Source organism: Vigna umbellata, chromosome 9, assembly GCF_029865625.1.
Source record: "Vigna umbellata cultivar VRB3 chromosome 9, Vumbellata_1.0, whole genome shotgun sequence".
Taxonomy (NCBI): domain Eukaryota; kingdom Viridiplantae; phylum Streptophyta; class Magnoliopsida; order Fabales; family Fabaceae; genus Vigna; species Vigna umbellata.
In genome coordinates this window covers 40132018-40150952 of record NC_142173.1, presented here as the reverse complement: position 1 = coordinate 40150952, position 18935 = coordinate 40132018, and the positions used below count along the sequence as shown (strand labels likewise).

Genomic DNA, 18935 nt, shown 5'->3' with positions numbered 1-18935 from the left:
CTCTACTTGGCTGTCTTGCCAAGTTCTTCATATGTTTCACCTCGTTGTCTGGTCTATTTGCATATCTTAGTAACCTTTCCAACCTATTCAGTTGTCTAGCTGATCTTTCTTTTCTACTTGACAAACTTGTTGAGTACTCCTTGCTACTCCATAATCTTGTCGAGTTTTCTTTTCTATTCGACAGTCTTTCCAAGTTCTTGCTATTAGACGAACTTGCTAAGTTCTTCTTACTATTCTACAAACTTTTTGACCTCCTCGGACACCCTCTTGTCCTCGGCCATGTCAATTTTGTAGACCAGATTGTTATTTGTCTTCTTCCTGTTCACGACTTCTTCCATCAAGATCGCTTCCAATAACGAAAGTTAAATTTTACATCCTAAAAAAATCCACATCACCATGCCTACTTTGCATAGCATTAATAATTTTGACATATTTGTTACACATTTAAGCAAAACAGATCAAATTGGAATTTTTCAAAATCCGAGGATTGAATTGAGATTTTCGAATAAATATAAATACTTGAAGGTTTAAACCTTAAAATTAATGTGTACTATTTTTTTCATGTTAATTGCTCAACGCTTTAATGCACATTTTTAAAGACATTTTTATGTTACATATTTTATCATTAATGTGATTTGTATTTTTATTTTTCATCATTTATGTCTTTCTTTTCCAAAAATAATAAGACACATAGATTTGAAAATGATAGAAAGGATATAATCTCACAATAATTGATGGAGTTCTGCCTCCTAAGCTACCACAATGTGAAGGAGGTTTTAGATAAAACTCAACAATTCAATAATCATGTTTAAATCACTAATACAAAAATCGCGTACAATGTCGAATATTTTGGGTTGTTAACAGTGAATTCACAAACGATGTCATATAAAGAGACGTTAAATTGACATCGAATTTAAAAAATTCGAGGTTAAATTAACGTCGAATTTTGTCAATATACGACGTTAACTTAACGTCGAATTTAATATTTGACGTTAATCAAATTTTTTTGACCTGAAAAGCAGAAAAACAACAAATTTCAGTTTTTGGTATTTTATAAAGCATGAACTATGAATGTTTAGTGTAGTATTAACAATAAACAATAATAACCAACAACATACAAGTTCAATCAAACAAAAACAACAAACAAGTTCAACCAAACAACAGCAACAACCAAGTTCAACAAAAAAACAACAAACAAGTTTAACAAATAAGTTCTTAAAAATGAAAACGAAAACTAACCTTCAAAAGGTGGGTTCGTCGGAATAAAGTTTCGTCACCAGCAATAGAGAACACAAAATGCGCCTATGAAGAACAAGAACATGAAAATAATCGGTTAAAACAAACAAAAATCATAAATAAAGTAGTTAATTAACATGCATTTGTATCAAATGAAAGAACGATTACATGTGATACTCGTCAAACTTCGTTCAAGAAAAGTTTGAGAAGAGAAGAGGAAATTGCGCGCTAAGATAAAATGAATGAATTTTCAATCTCCCACTCAAATTTTTGTTGAATTCACTAACCTTTTGATGGTGAATTTAAAAGGCATTTAACGTGTTATATCATTTTACGTCGAATTACAATTATAAACAACGTTTAATAATTGCATTTATTTATAAAAATGTCACCGCTCATTTTTAACATTGACTATTCAGTGGATGGATATTGAACTCGTTATAAGTTGTTTTTGTACTAGTGAATTATTATATATGTTTGAAAAAAAAATTCAATGAAATTTTTCCCTTACTGAGTTTGCTAAACGATATCATTAGTATTTAGTAGCATATTATGGCTTCAACCACTTTATTTCTCAAAATTCTTTGTACTACGAAGATCTAATTAAGGTCTTTTACTTAAACTTGAAAGTATTTGCTACCGATCACTTGCATAGTGAGGTCAAAAAAGCAATTTTGAAATATGATAGGTTTTATTGTCACGACGAATATAATCTAGCAGTAGAAAAATTGGTTTAATGAAATACTATTTTGAAAAAAATGTCATTAATGGTATATAACAACAAAGGAAGATTACCGATTATCATTAACAACATCTTAACAATGAAAATCTTTCAATTGGTTGGCCTAAGGGTTATGCTACTAATCTAACAACATAACAAATCAACCATGATCATCAACAACATTTTATAATGATTTTTGTTCATTTTAATTTTTGTTTAATTTCAACTTCAATTAAGGTTTTTAAAACTTAAAGTGTCGCATTACAAAATTACATTAAAGATATAAGATAATCTTCGAATACTTTACATGTGAATGTTTGACTTGTAACGAGAGAAACAATTTAACCCTATAAAGATAATGATACATACTAAAACATTTCTTAACATTGATTCTACTTACATTTTTAATATACTAACACTTTGATTTTTTTTAAATATATCAATATTAAATTTTCGTATTAAATCACGATAAACTTTTCATTATCTTTTCCTTAGTTCAACCAATTAAACTATTTTCATTTTATTTCTCTTCATTTCTTTTCTTATCCACTCCTTTATTTCCATTGCTTAATTCAAAAGTAAATTAAAAAAAATAAAAAAATACATGAATTTTTACTCTTTTAAAAGAAAAAAAAACACAATTATTACAAGTGATTCAAATTAACTAATCTCAACTTTTTGTTACTTAAGTCAAATTAAATCAATCTTAAAGAAACCAAAAAATTCCTAACCTATTTAACACTCTTTTTTAGTTTTAGACTTCGTAAATCTGGAATGCTTCATCTTTTAAATTTAGTAAATAAAATAAAACGATTCATTCAAAAATAATGAAATGTTTTTGCGTTAAAAGAAAATAATTTATCAGTTTATAAACTCCGATAGTACAATTTGGGCCCAAAAGAAGCCCAACTCATAAACAGGCAAAAGCCCTACGGAACTGCCTCTATATAAACAACTTTTTCTAGGGTTTGGGGTTGCGTAGATAGTCTCAGCTATAACGCGTGTGGAGAAGAGAGAGACGCAGCCATGGGGAGAAGTAAGTTCTATCCTCCTTATCCTCTTCACTGAGTTTTGATTGCTTGGTTCAATTTCTTATCTTCTATGTTATAATTAACTATTGTTGTAAGATTCTTTTTTTTTTGAATCTATGTGCTTCCGATTCTCGCGAACTATTTCCTCTTTCATTTAAATTTATATCGATTTCGGAAAATGAGTTTCTAGGTATGTTTTATTTTCGTGTTGATGTGATTACTGTTGATTTAAAGCTAGATGACTGTTTTAATGATTTTGCCTTATTCATTGTAAGAGTGGTTTTGTGTTGTGCTTGATGGTATGCTCAAATTTATCTTTTTAGGTATTAATATTCATCATGAATATATGTTGTTCTGTTAAAAATTACAATCTCATTATTGAATGAGCTCGTCCAAATTCTTCCATATTCTTGGTTGTCAGTTTTCTAGTATTAATATTGAATACGATTTATGCTTTACTGTTTGGAATTACAATTAAAATATATTATGTTTTGAAATGAACTGCTCCAGATTTTATGTGTGATTGAGGTGATTGTAATTACGAATGCTGTTTTATTTAGGACCTGCTAGGTGTTATAGGCAAATTAAAAACAAGCCATACCCCAAGTCCCGTTTTTGTCGTGGTGTTCCGGATCCCAAGATCAGAATTTATGATGTTGGCATGAAGAAGAAAGGTGTGGATGAGTTTCCTTTCTGTGTCCATCTGGTAAGTTGGGAGAAGGAAAATGTTTCGAGTGAAGCATTGGAAGCTGCCCGCATTGCTTGCAACAAGTACATGGCAAAGTTTGCTGGAAAGGATGCTTTCCACTTGAGGGTCCGAGTGCACCCATTCCATGTTCTTAGGATCAACAAGATGCTTTCATGTGCTGGAGCTGATAGGCTCCAAACTGGAATGAGAGGTGCTTTTGGAAAGCCACAGGGTACTTGTGCTAGAGTGGCCATCGGGCAGGTGCTCCTTTCTGTCCGCTGCAAGGACAGCAACAGCCACCATGCACAGGAGGCTCTTCGCCGTGCCAAGTTCAAATTCCCTGGTCGTCAAAAGATTATTGTTAGCAGGAAATGGTATATATTTGCACTTTTGGCAGATTAGTAATTAATTTTCTGCATAAATTTTCTGTTTTATTACGCAGCCATATTTTTCTTCCGTGTTTAATTTTGGTTATTATTGTTTGAAATGCGTGCTCAGGGGCTTCACCAAGTTTAGCCGTTCTGATTATATCAGGTTTAAGTCAGAGAACAGAATTGTGCCGGATGGTGTTAATGCAAAGGTAATGTGAACGAACTGGAATCTTGTTATATAGATTCTGTCATATACATGTGTACAACATCTAAGCGTGGGGTGCACAAAATCTCGTTTCTGAATGAAATATTTTCTCTGTGAAATACTTTAAATGTACTCATTTGGGCTCATATCAATTTCTCTTTTGTGGTCTTGTAGCTTCTTGGATGCCATGGACCATTGGCCAACCGCCAACCTGGAAGAGCTTTTCTGAACAGTGCTACTGCTTAAGTCTGTGTCTGTTACATTAAGTGTTAGAGATTGAATTATAGTAGTTTTGCAAGATTTAATCGGTTATTTTGTCAGTACACTCCCTTAAACTAAGTTGAGTTCATTTGTTTTTGCAGAACCTCTTGTATTGGTTATTTTAATTTTAATGCTATATTTTGTTATGATATTCTACGTCTCCTTTTTGTTTGTTAGTTTTCGATTTTTCGTCAGCTTCACCGATGGTACCTGGTATTATTTTATTAACGAGATTTATTGATAGCACTGATAGTGTATCAAACTTTAACGTGAATGAGACCTACTTGGCCATAAACTTGATGGCTTTTTCTTGGGAGCTATGTGGTGTGTAAGCTGTGTATACATACACGAAGTTTGAAGAACTGCGTAACCTTTCTGGTTTAGAAAATTAGATGCCACTGTTCCTTGCCATGAAAGTAACAGTGAAGTGCCGAAATCTGTAGTGTTGATTCCTCTGTAAGCTACCTCTTGTTCATCAACTGATGAAAATTATCATCGTTTTATGGCAATTCCATGGATGGATCCTCTACTTCACTGATCATTGTCTGCCCATTCTGTGCTTTATGTAAACTATCATTGCCATCTGGGTGGATCATTAAGGTCAGTTTGATGTGAGGGAAGATTGGGCATTTGAAAACACAGAAAAGAGGGAGTTAAAAGGACGTGCCTTGTGAAAGGCAAAATGTGTTATCCAGGGAAAAGTGTAGAAGGAAACTTATAATATGATTATTGGTGGTTATTAAATATGTATCAAAGTATGTAATCATGTAATTAGTTGTTAATCCTAACGGAATATGCATACAGAGATATTCTCAAAAACCAATTTTTATATCTTAAATCTTACAATTTTTTCACCTAATCCTTGAAATTACAAAGTATTTTTATCACCAATTTTTATTTTTTTTTATCAATTAGAATTAGAGTCTCATGCATAAAAAACTTTATCAAGCGTGAATCCGCTGTCAATTGTGATGTCTTGGTTTTTGTTATCCATCTAAAGAAAAAACTCTAATTTCATTTACTGGATTTGCGTCAAGATTCTTTACTGGATTTGAGTCAATGTTTTCTACTGATTTTTTTTATTGTCTAATAACATATTTTAAGAACTCAGAAAAATACGATAAAAAACTCAGCAAACATTATAAGAACAAATTTGTTTTTCTCATTAACTACCGCATTTTATTTTTTTTTTATTTCCAACTGAACACGTAATATTTTACCTTTCATTCATTTTTTTTTACTTTACTTAATTTTAATTCAACATCTTAACCTTTTACTCATTTCTCCTTATTTTTTCTTCCACCTCAATTTCTTTCACTAAATGAGAGTTGTAGTCTATACTTACAATTCAACTAAAATAAAACATCATAACACTCCTACATAATTAGCTTTACCTACATTGAGTAGCATGAAATATAATGGACTAGAAAGTGCACCTTTTGTATTGCTTCCCATCCACTTTTATGCTTCTTCAATTCTTTTTATGACAACGTTTCTTGAATTTTACGGCTTAGAGTCACTAAGCCAAAACGTGAACGATTCAATAGTCACAGGTCTTGGTTAAATAATGGACACGAACCACTTTTCTTTATATCTCGAGAACAACAATTACCAACGACCCCTTTGTCATTTCTCTTGAAAATTGGTTCCACTGTCTCATAGAACGTGCTGTAGTTTCTACAGCATTCACCAACACTCTCTTTAACTCATTTCGATTTTTCGCCAAACATAAAAAAAGTCATTTTATTGCCAATTCCTAACGTCTCATCCTCAATTAAATTTTCACAATCAACCATCATATTAAATAACCTAATAATAGCAACAATACAGCAAGCAATCATAACCAATGTCAATAAAATCGAAAGCAGAACGTTTCTTAGTCAGTTCCGTGTGGAAAAAAACACGCAGTGAGAATAAATGAGCTACATATGAGATTTTAATGAACAAGGTCAAAATGGAAAAACACTGATGTCTGTTAGAATTTCATTAGTTGTTGCATTTAGGTCATACGAAAATTAAGAAGAAAAGGTAAAATGTACTATCATTCTTCCTTTCATGATCCTATTTTTCATATTGATGCATTATATAGCGCTTAGTAATATACTTTTTAGCTATTTTTTGCAATACTTTTTATCTATTGTTAATTAATGACTAATGGGTGTATCTGAATTAGATTAAAGAGTTAGAATAAGGAGTTATTATGTTGAATATAGAGTTGAGTTAAAAAATAATTTCTTGACTGAGTTTTATATTGAGTTAGGTTAGTTCAAGACAAAATACTAGTGCTCTGAGAAAAAAGATTAAGTCAATGAAACATAGTTTTCTTGTACGTAATTAGACGATTTAGTTTGGAATTTAGATTTTCTTATATATTTCCACGTGCAGAATTACTGAAATGGCGTTTAAGTATGTTTTTGTACTTAAAAGAATTTAGTAATATAAAAATTGTAAATAATTGTATTAGCTTTGAATTAAGAGGAGAATCAACTTGATATATTGTATCTATAAAAGTTGATAAATTTTATAATAGAATCTCTCTTTTGAATGCTCAAGCGAGATAAAAACCATATCATTTTTCTCTCCCATTTAAGAATGTGGTTACTCGAATGCTAGTTTATATGTTGCAAGGGAGAGATTTATAGTTGATTTTCTCTCCATGAAAAGAAGATTGAAGTGAGGATGCTCTGCTCAAGTGATACATCTTTCGTTTCAAAAGCTTAAGTTTGGTTAAATACTTGTTTTGAGGTAATACTGATATATTTATATTTATTTAAAATTTAGGATTTAGATTTTGTAGTATAAATTGTAAATATAATGATATGTGGTGATTCACTTAGACTATAAATTGCATTTATAATGATAGTTTTCTTTGGTTTGTGTTTTGTTAAGTTGGATATTAGAGTCAAAAATACTCTATTTTCTTTTATTCCCAAAATACTCTACACCTCCCCACCCCAAGTGTTTCTGCATCTTCCCACCTCACGTGCTTCTGCACCTCCCCACTATTTTCTTTTATTTCAAAAATACTCTACATTTCCCCACTATTTTCTTTTATTCCAAAAATACCCTACACCTCCCCACTATTCTCAACAATCTTTCTCTTTCTGCATTAATGGAGCATTCATATGGCTTAGATTTAAACTTGTGATATATTGCATAATATAAAATTCAGAGGAAACTTCAATATTAGTGCTTCTACCACTTCCATTTTATAAACTTAAAAGTTAGATGCAAATACAAAATAATAAACATAATAGTATTAATATTAAATAATATATTATTATTATTATATACTAACTTTATAATGACGAAAGAACTAAATAAATTCTAAATCTTTAACAAATAACTTTTTTTTTATATTTTAAGTATTTAATAATATTTTTATATTATTTATCTAATAAATTAAATACTTTATTCAAGTTATTTGAGTCAAACATGTAGGTAAGTTAAAACATAATATAATGTTAAAAATTATAGATATTAAATGTAAAAAAAACACACGTATATAAACATTTTTCTAGAAATTTAGAACAACATTTTACCACTTATTAAGTAATTTGAAGAAAAAAATATATAATGAATAGTGAAAATAATATTGAATCAAACTTATTTAAGGGAAAGTGTAAATAAAATTTTGCAATATATCATAAAGAGAAAGATGGTTAAATATAGTGGGGAGGTGTAGGGTATTTTTGGAATAAAAGAAAACAGTGGAGAGATGTAGAGTATTTTTGGAATAAAAGAAAATAGTGGGGAGGTGCAGGAGCACTTGGGGTGGTGGAGGGAGCAACACCCTGACAAAATAGGTCAATTTGGTCTGTTTAAGCTCGACCCATTAGCCCGATCAAAATAATAGATTGGATTAGATTGACTCGCCAATTGAAAACGAGTTGAGATTTATAACCTGATCCGTCAGGCTGTCAGATTTGGTGACAAGTTGATTCAGACTCCCAGATTAAAAACGTGTTCCCAACCCACCTTTTTTGGTTGAAACAAGTTAGCTTATCAAACTTGATCTTTTTTGTCATTCTTACCATTAAGATTTAAATCGTGAGAAATTAAAAGAGTTATTGCATTAAACTTTAGGTTTAATTGATTCGGATGTCCCTATTTGTGCAGTTTTGCGTCAATTAGGTCCCTGTATTTTGAAATAACTCAATTTGGTCCCTATTCATGAAAATTTGAAGCAATACAATCCCTGCCATTAAATTCTGTGGATGGCGTCAAAATTGTTGCTAGGTGGCTAGGTGAGGTGGCATTTGAAAAGCACGTGGCATTTTACAATTCCTAGCATCGTCACACTCAAACTGCACTACCACCAAGCCGCCGTAGTAGAGCCACCCAACCTGCACACAAAATCGCAGACACAAAAACCCTAACTGCTGCTACTACCACGTTCATCACCATCAACACACAAGCTTCTTCATCCGGGAACCATGACAGCCCAAAGTGTTGTCACTGCCATCCTCGTCGGCAGCCGTCCTCTCCAACGCATGATCAACGCCCAAGCCGCCGTCGCAGAACCACCATCTCGCACCTTCATCTTCTCCATCAAAACCACCACAGCGCTGACACATCATTCCGCCACCACGACCCAAAATCGCGCAAGGTCGCCATCAACAACTCGTCATTCTCCAAGCTCGCATTGGACCACCACCATGAGTAGCGCCACTTCTTCATTCATGCACAACCATGGCCATCTTCCATTGACACTTCGTGCCGCCATCCTCACCACCTGCACTCAGAAAAACCAGAGGACCAACAACCATCACACACACAAAGACCTAATTCCAAGAAACCCTTCGAACTCTAAATCGCCATCCGCAAGAGACCACCACAATGAGCTTTTTCCTCGCACCTGCAAAGAGAGGAAAACCTAAGAAGACAACCAAACAACAGAGGAACCCAACAACCACCCTCTAGGAATCGCGCCGCCATGAAGAAGAAACCCCAATCGCGCAACCAAACCTGCAACCAGCCAAGCACCGTGAGTGACTACCTTATCTCCATTAGCGGAAATCCTTCTCTCGCACAGAGACTCCCTAATGGTGCAAGTTCTTTTTCCTCAATTTGGCAAACCCTAAGTTTGGGTGGGAAAGGGATGACACGTGTCACGTACTTTTCAAATGAAATGCCACCTCAGCTAGCCACCAGACAACAATTTTGACGTCGTCCACAAAATTTAACGGTAGGGAATATATTGCTTCAATTTTTCATAAATAAGGACCAAATTGAGCTACTTTAAAATACAGGGACTTAATTGACGCAAAACTGTACAAATAGGGACCTCCAAATTAATTAAAGCTAAACTTTATTGAGGCATGAAAAAAGTTACCTTAACTATATTAAACTACTAGGTGGTAGTGTGTGATTTGCATACAGAATGATGAAATATCGTAGTAATCCAAGTTTTTTGTTTGTTAGTTGTATGAAAAAAAAAAGTTGTTTAGTAATTCAATGTGTCTGTTAGAATATTTGGTTAATTTTGGTGAAGTGATAATAAAATTCTAGAAATTTCTTTTGGATATTGTTGTCTTGGATATTGTTGTGAGATTTCTTATTTACATAAATAAATAAATAAATAAATAATTCAAATTTATTTCAATTGTAAGTTGAAATTACCAATGTACTTGCATTAAGATTTGTTTAATTATTAGAAACATGATAAAAAAAATACTTATATATGAATTTGTTAAGATTTTTTTAATTATTAGAAACATGATAAACAAAATACTTATATGTGAATTTGTTAAGATATGTTTAATTATTAGAAACATGATAAAAAAATACTTATATGTGAATTTGTTAATATGTGATTAAATAATTAATATATTATTATTACTATTATTATTTATATTATTATTATTATTATTATTATTATTATTATTATTATTATTATTATTATGGTGATAAGGTGCAAGTAGAGTTTGTGGGATGCAAGTAGAAAAAGTTGACATTTGAATTTGGTCTATTACGGGATAGTAAAATAATCCATATTAATAAAAATATGTGGGGTGTTGCTCCCTCCACCACCACACCATTTTCCCTCCACCTCTCATTTACTATTTTGCCCTTAAGTAAAATTTTATTTTTAGGGTTATTTTTTAATTTTACCCATTCACAACCTATTCCACTAATAACCTATTCTAGTGCCCCGTACATGAGTAAAATAGTTTTCTTTTATTTTAACATTATATTTCTTCCTCTCTTTCTTTTACAAGTTGCAAAGGTTGGTGGTGGTGGAAAGAATATCAAGCAATCTCCCTCTCGTGGTGCAGTGTCGCTCTCGTAGTGCAGTGTGTGGAGTGGTGCAGTGTGTTGCTTCCTCAAGGTGCGTATTCAAATAAACCTTCAAATAAAACCCTAAAATAAAAAACATAACCTTTAAGACATCCTTCAACGGATGTCAAAATCCTTCAACGGATGTCAAAATCCTTCAACGAATGTCAACATCCTTCAACGGATATCAACATCCTTCAACGGATGTCAACATCCGTTTAAGGTAAAACGGATGTCGACATCCGTTTTTCCTTAAACGGATGTTGACATCCGTTGAAGGATGTCACATCCGTTTAAAAGTTACGTTTTTTATTTTAGGGTTTCTTTTATTAGTTTATTCTTTATTTTGGAAATATTTTAATAATTTAATTTAAATGTTTTGATTTATTATTTTTGAATATATTTTTAATGTATTTTAATAATGTAAGGAAAATGAAGAAGAAAGAAACGGAGGAGGAAAAGTGAAACGGAGAAGACAAATTGAGTTGCAGAGTAAAACGAAAGACAAATTATTAAACGAAAATGAGAGATGGAAAAATTGGGTGCAGGAGTAAAGTAGGAGAACTAGGTTTGAAATAAATTAAAATAGTAAAAGTAAAAAATTTTAATATGAGGATATAATTGGAATTAAAATAAATTGGGGAGGTGGAGGGAGAAAGGTGTGGTGGCGAAGAAGTAACACCCAAATATGTGATGAATATTAAATGAATATTTTCAATGGATATTCGTGAATAATAGATATACTGTTTAGTTACCTGCTTGCTAACGAGATAGGTATATGTAATGATAATATCATCCGCATGTACTTTTTATCCGTTAATAATTATTAATAAATTTTGTTTGAATTTTTTTAAATTGAAGTGATCAAAATAATATTATTAGTGAAATAAATATTAGTTATGGAATAATCATTTAGAATTTGATTTTCTATATTTTTATTTTTGTATGAAACACGTAAAAATACTAGAGAAAAAAAAGGTGATTTGAACAGTATTTTAAAACTGGTTGTAAATAGTATTTAATATTATTTTGTAGGGATTAAACACTTTGGAACAATAGTTAAACACTAAGTATAAAAAAAACATTGAATGAAAAATTTGTTTAAATACAAAGGAAAAAAAACACACTTTGATTTTATACAAGTTTACTGCAATTCAGTTACGTCCATTTTTTTCTTAAAATTCTTTTAAAGAGTTTCACTAAAACAAGTTTAATTACTCTTAGTTTACAAATGAGCCAAAATGGTTAGACGAATTTCATCACACCTGGTATCAACACTATACCATCTGTCTAAAACGTTTAACTCTACTGAGTTAAACTTTACAAGTATTTGAATTCACTTCTGAATCTAAAACATTAAAGTGTTTTTGAAATCTTATAAGACAAAAGATTACTCTCGTAGAGAGGATATAAAAAGAGAACAGAACATAGTAGATAAAAGAATACTTGAACGTACTTGCATTAAAGCGTTAAACAACTTAAGATTTAGGCATGACACAAGAACTATCGTTTAAAGTTTGTCTGTTTTGAGTACCTTTTTAAAGCATTTAGGATATCTAGTGTTTAGCGAGATTATATGATTCCTAGACAACCTAACTCTTTATTAGATGCTTTCGCGATTAGATGTTTTGTTACAAACTCTATAGTGTTTAGCACTTGTCAAACATATGTTAAACATTCTTCTTTCAATAGACGTTCTTGTATCCATTAGGCACATTAAAGAGTATCGTTTAGTGCTTCTAACAAATGTCCTAGACGGTTAAAAACTATTTCATGTTAGACATTATGTTAAACTTCAAAACAAAACAAGGTTTGTTTGTCTTAATATTGCATTTAAAGATATAAAATTGAAATTATTTTATAAAGGATAATTTTTTAAAATTTTTATTTTGATATAATTAGTTTAAATTTACTTTTTAAAATAGCCAAATTTATTTACATTATTATTTTAATTAAGTAATTTGATTTAAATTTGATTGTGAACATTATCCTTCTATCTGAATTTAAATTTCAAAGATTTGTTTTTAATTTTATTCAAAATTTATAAAAGTAAAATATAAAAATATACACAATTAATCATAGGTATTGATAAGTTTTTTATATATCCGTAGTTACTTTTTTCACATGTACCTAACGGGACAAATATATTTAGGAGGCATAACACAGAAAATACACACATTCCGTCCGACCGTTGTCATCCTACTTAATGAATTAGTTATAATAATTTATATTAATATTCTGTGTATTGTGAAAAATAAAACAATGAGACGAATATCATTTACTTTTAGGTTTGATTTTTCCAATATCTTAATTACATATTTTAATCCCTCCATCAACTTTTACTTTAAAAAATTACGAAATTTTGTTATTTATGTGACAGGCAGAAGGAAAGTTCCGGTAGTGTTTCTCTTCAGCTACAGCTCGTCATAGCTTTTATGCGTATTTCCTTCCCATCAATTTCCAATGTGTACCCATTGCCATTAATAATCTATTTCAAAATTTTTTAGAATACTACTCTATAATGATTCAAATTCTATTTTATTTGTGTAGTAAATATTGAATATTTTGAAATATTAAACACACACAGAGGTAGGATCTCTTCAAACAAACATTTTCAAAATTTGATTTGGCTTTTGATGCGGTTAGAAGTAAATTTGGTGTATGGGTTGAGTGGGTCCTGTGGTTTTAAGAACTGAAATTGCACTGTTCATATTGATGGTTTAAACAAGACGTATAGTTGTTGTGTGAGTTGTTTAATTAGTGAATAATATAGGGTCCATTTCCAAAGACATGCCAACTAATTAATTTATGACTTGCTGCTTCGTTTCAAACGTTAGAGTTGAAGTCATGCAAAGCCATGTTCTTTTTTCCTCTTACGTTGAGCTAATTTCAACTGCAAAAAGTGGACATTAATGTGATTGTTAGGGAGAAAAAGGAGTTTGTAATTTGGTGTAGGTTAGCTCCCTCATTATTGCTGCCAGAGTAGATTTGTAGTTAAGTAGGAAAATGATCACCAATTCCTAATTGTTTAGTTTCAATCTCTATTTATTTCATGCTTTCATGTCATATGTTGCGTGCACAAAAACTATACTTTTGCTCTGTTGGACGCCATTCATTAGATCTTCATTACAGATTTTGAATTTCATTGCTATTCTCCTATTTTTGTTGAACTGGATTAAATATTTCCTTCTCATTTTTGTGAACTGGTAATGCTGCAATTCTTGGTATCTTCACACTGAATTTCATACACAGGTATTTTCTCTTGGTTCCTCTAAACTCCAAATGTGAACACTTGCTTGATTATGGATTGGAAAATAAGGTATTTCTGATGAACATGGTCCATTTGTCGGTGGTTGCCTCTGCTGCTCATCATAATTGTTTTTGGAACCTGATCCCTTGCTTTTAACATCTTCTTCACAAATCTGCATAACATTTTTTTTTTTGTGTACAATGCTTGCAATGATCTATGTATCTCTGAAAATCTGGTCTTTAATTAAGTTGAATGGAGTCAAGTGATTCATGTATGTAGCCAATGAGAGTTATTCTAATATGATCTGCTGATTCTGTCACTTCCTTCTCTCCTAACTGTTTTGTTTGTTTAATATTTCTGGCATTGTCCGTAAGGTGAATGATGTTATGTTTGTATGACTTCACTTGAGGAATCAGCAAGTTGTATTAGTTAACATTTGGTGGTATTCTTGTTTTGAATGTGAAATTTTTTACCCATCTTCATCCCTTTTGAATGTCCTTTGTCACAGTAAATGTTTCAATCTAGCTCCAAAGGAAAAAAGTAGTTTTTCAGTATTTGAAGGTTAACTTTTCGAGTATGCAATCACCAGGTTTGGTGGCAAAAACTAGAAATCAACACTCATGATTCACAACATCATTTTAAATCAGGAGATTTCAGCCTACTTTTAGCGACAATGCCTTTTCTTTATGAAGTACAAAAGTGAGTCAAACTTCAGCTTTTTCTTTTTTCAGTTCTTTTTTTCTCGGATTCTCAATCACAATCCTCCTTTTTCCCTCTTCCTTCTTGCTTGTTTTTTGGTAAAGGAATACTTTTTTTGGTAAAGGAATCTTCTTACTTGTTTTGAAATGTCTGATTTATTTGAAAAAATGTACCAACAGAAGACACTCACTTTAAAATTCAAGTTCTCTAAGAACGGAATTGCTGAACTTATTCGACTTGATTTCTGGTCAATTTCTAAATCCACTCTGTAAACTAATAGTCTAAACCACCATTTCATGTCTAAGTTCTGCATTACCTTCCAAGTTGGCACATCATTGTTTTTAGACTAAACTCTTTCTTACTCAAGTAACTCAATGTCACAGAACAAAAAAGTAGTTCATTATGACTTTCAACATTTTTATCCTTCTCAGCCATATGATCAGCTAACACTTTACCATAATTTTCCAGAGCTGAACCAAGCAAGGATGAAGAACAGCTAAGATCAGGACTTGAAACTATCACTTGCCTCCACTCCACACCAAACAAGAAGCAATGAAGTTCCAATTCCGTGCTGTTTCATTTGTTCTGCTAAGCTTCATAGTGTCTCTCTTTGGCCTGATTGTAGCTGACTTGAACTCCGACAGACAAGCTCTGCTTGAGTTCTTCTCAAATGTTCCACACGCCCCAAGATTAAATTGGAGTGAGTCCACTCCAATTTGTACTTCTTGGGCTGGTGTGACTTGCAACCAAAATGAAACTAGTGTCATTAGCATCCATCTTCCAGGGGCAGGTTTCCAGGGCTCCATTCCAGAGAATAGCCTGGGTAAACTAGATTCTCTTAAAATTCTGAGCCTTCATTCCAATGGCCTCAGAGGAAACCTTCCTTCTGACATTCTCTCTATTCCTTCACTCCAATATGTAAACCTGCAGCAAAATAACTTCTCAGGTCTAATCCCTTCTTCCCTCTCCCCTAAACTCATAGCATTAGACATTTCCTCTAATAATTTCTCGGGAAGTATCCCACGTATCTTTCAGAATCTCAGTAGACTAACCTGGTTGTATCTCCAAAACAATTCCCTCTCTGGGGCTATTCCTGACTTCAACTTTACAAGTCTCAAGTATTTGAATTTGAGCTATAACAACTTGAATGGCTCAATTCCAAAGTCCATCAACAAGTATCCGTACGCTTCTTTTGCTGGGAACTCTCACTTGTGTGGACCACCTCTCAATAACTGCTCTGCAGTCTCCACTCCATCTTCATTTTCTTCCTCCATTTCTCCTTCACCTGTTCATCAACCACTCTCTCCAGAAGCAGCTCCCCAAAATAGAAGTGCTACCACTTCAAAGAGTTACTTTGGCCTAGCTTCTATACTTGCTCTGACAATTGGGGGCTGTGCTTTCCTCTCTCTCCTAGTTTTGGTGATGTTTGTATGCTGTTTAAAGAAGAACAAAAGTCAAAGCAGTGGCATACTTACAGGAAAGGCACCGTGTTCTGGAAAGATTGAGGTTTCAAAGAGTTTCGGGAGTGGGGTGCAAGAGGTTGAAAAAAACAGGCTGTTTTTCTTTGAAGGTTGCTCTTACAGCTTTGACCTTGAAGATTTGTTAAAGGCTTCAGCTGAAGTTCTTGGAAAGGGGAGCTATGGAACAACATATAGGGCTGTTTTGGAGGATGGAACAGCAGTGGTAGTTAAAAGGTTGAGGGAAGTTCTAGTTGGAAAGAAGGAGTTTGAGCAGCAGATGGAGGTTGTAGGAAGAATTGGTCGGCACCCTAATGTTTTGCCCCTTCGAGCCTTTTACTTCTCCAAAGATGAGAAACTTCTAGTATATGACTACATGCCTGGAGGCAGCTTGTTTTCCTTGTTGCATGGTACGTTTTATTTACATTGATTATTGATACATTGTCTCTTTCTGTTGCCAAGTCCATACACCAATCTCTTTTATTGATAATGGACAAAGTAAGTTTTTCTTCACCATTCTGCATCTGCATTATATTTATCAAGCTACTTGGTGTGAGTAACCAAAAGGCAAAAGCTGAAGTCAATATTTATGCTGGTTATTAAAGGAGAATTTCAATTATCTAGATTGATGTCATGGAAAAAGTAGCCTATTTTTCTATTTCTATCACCATTGAAGATTGTTTAGCAGTAGTTTTAGGGATTCGGCAAGATAATGGACAAAAAATGGTGTCTTTTGTTCACCATTCAACAGCTGCAGTATGTTACTTATGTAGCAATAAGCAATTCATCATGCAACTAGCTGACACATAGTGAACTGTAACAAAGCTACATCTTTGCTTAATTCTTCTATCCTTCCTAAACAACAGGGAACAGAGGAATGGGAAGAGCTCCATTAGACTGGGATTCAAGAATGAAGATTGCACTTGGAGTTGCAAAGGGGATTGCTTCCATTCACACTGAGCACATGGATTTAAAACTTACTCATGGCAACATCAAGTCCTCCAATGTGCTCATAACCCAAGAACATGATGGCTGCATCACTGATGTAGGACTCACTCCTATGATGACCACTCAATCAACCATGTCAAAAGCCAATGGCTACCGTGCTCCCGAAATAACCGAGTACAGGAGAATCACTCAGAAGTCTGATGTTTACAGCTTTGGAGTGCTCCTTCTTGAAATGCTCACTGGAAAGGCTCCAATAGGATATCCTGGATATGACGACATGGTTGATCTTCCAAGATGGGTGAGGTCTGTGGTTAGAGAGGAATGGACTGCTGAAGTTTTTGATGAGGAGCTGCTTAGAGGGCAGTATTTTGAAGAGGAAATGGTGCAGATGCTTCAGATTGCACTGGCATGTGTGGCTAAGGTGGCAGATAATAGGCCAACAATGGATGAAACTGTTAGGAACATAGAGGAAATTAGGCTTCCTGAATTGAATAACCATAACACATCATCTGAGTCTGACTCTAATCTACAAACTCCATGATTATTTTGTATACGTATGTTTGCCCTGCCATGGATTTCTTATTTTCTATACCACACAAGGAATAACCTTGTTGTGTCTTTAGAGTATTCAAGTTATGATAACTGTATTGTATCATGGTATGTTCAGATGACGTAGTAGTTTCTTATTCCACAAATGCAGTGAGAAACGTTGTATCAAGTTAGTGACACTGAAGAAGTAAAAGTTTTCAAACCTTGCAGTTCAGTATCACTCATTTATGTATCTCGCATGATCTTTTATCGTCACATTATTCCACATAAGAAAGATTGGAAATCTAAGAATTCCCATATGCACACAGTTTACACCTACAGTTGAATTCGGACAGAATGTTTTGGTCATAAAATTTCTTGTAAAATAGATCTAGGATAAACCCAAAGAAATGGGATCTTATTTCCACAGTTGAAAGACCAAGAATGGGTACTCAATTGATCAAGGAGCACACTCTTCAACATAATTTTTACTAAATTTTTCACTTCTTATTAAACACTCTTTTTTCCTGTTTTTTTGGTTTGTAGTAAATTTTAATCAATAAAAAAGGTTTAAGAAAGTGTTTTACGTTTTCTTGTTTCTGCTACTAGAAATGGAAATTTTCCCTTTGGCTATAAAAAAGATTTTATGAAAAAATATTCACTGCAACTTCGTGTACTTTTTTTAATGAAAGTTAAAATTGAAAATTTTCTTTATTCCATTCCAAATATGATAGAATTTGCTATCCAAACTTTTAAAATATATAGATATATTTTCTTAACTTATTTGTGTTAATTTTTTTTAACATATCAAAAGTGGATATATTTACACTTTTGATATATTTAATCTCAAATGTCAATTTAAAACTCCGTTTAACAAATCCAAAAAATTAAAACAACTATATCAATTTATTTTTAAAAATTGAGATTAGAATTGAAAGAAAGGTGAATTCTATTTTGTGACAATATTTAAAAATTAAAAATATATTTATCTCTTATTATAATTAAAAAGAGTTTAGGAAGAAATTATTAACTTTATATAAGAGATTTTACAATTTCTATATAACTATATGTCAAATACCTGGGTTATGGATATGATGACCCTACAAAAACAAATCGAAATATATGAGCTTCAAGATTTATTCAAATTCCATGTCATGACTTATGTGGCACCATTAGAAGAGTCTTTATGTTGAAGTGAAAACCTCTTATGTCTCTATCGTACAACCAAATGAGTTGCAAATAAGTGTAACATCTAAAAACC

General features: G+C 32.5%; 2 protein-coding genes across 3 annotated transcripts; both read left to right on the top strand.

Annotated features, from left to right (window-relative positions):
• The first annotated feature begins 2866 nt into the window (after positions 1–2866).
• Positions 2867–4664, top strand: LOC124834985 (large ribosomal subunit protein uL16-like). The gene is made up of 4 exons (XM_047309828.2): positions 2867–2993; positions 3549–4050; positions 4175–4256; positions 4427–4664. The coding sequence occupies exons 1-4, from the start codon at positions 2984–2986 to the stop codon at positions 4496–4498; spliced, it is 666 nt and encodes a 221-aa protein (XP_047165784.1). The 5' UTR covers positions 2867–2983; the 3' UTR covers positions 4499–4664.
• Positions 4665–13677: 9013 nt separating this feature from the next.
• LOC124839146 (putative inactive receptor kinase At5g58300) lies at positions 13678–17909 on the top strand. Of its 2 annotated transcripts, XM_088099712.1 has the most exons (4): positions 13678–14044; positions 14632–14741; positions 15210–16608; positions 17065–17909. In XM_088099712.1, exons 3-4 carry the CDS (start codon positions 15294–15296, stop codon positions 17685–17687), a joined length of 1938 nt encoding a protein of 645 aa, XP_087955838.1. In that variant the 5' UTR covers positions 13678–14044; positions 14632–14741; positions 15210–15293; the 3' UTR covers positions 17688–17909. The 2 variants fall into 2 exon arrangements, with proteins under 2 accessions (XP_087955838.1, XP_087955837.1); XM_088099711.1 differs by lacking the exon at positions 14632–14741.
• Positions 17910–18935: the final 1026 nt, after the last annotated feature.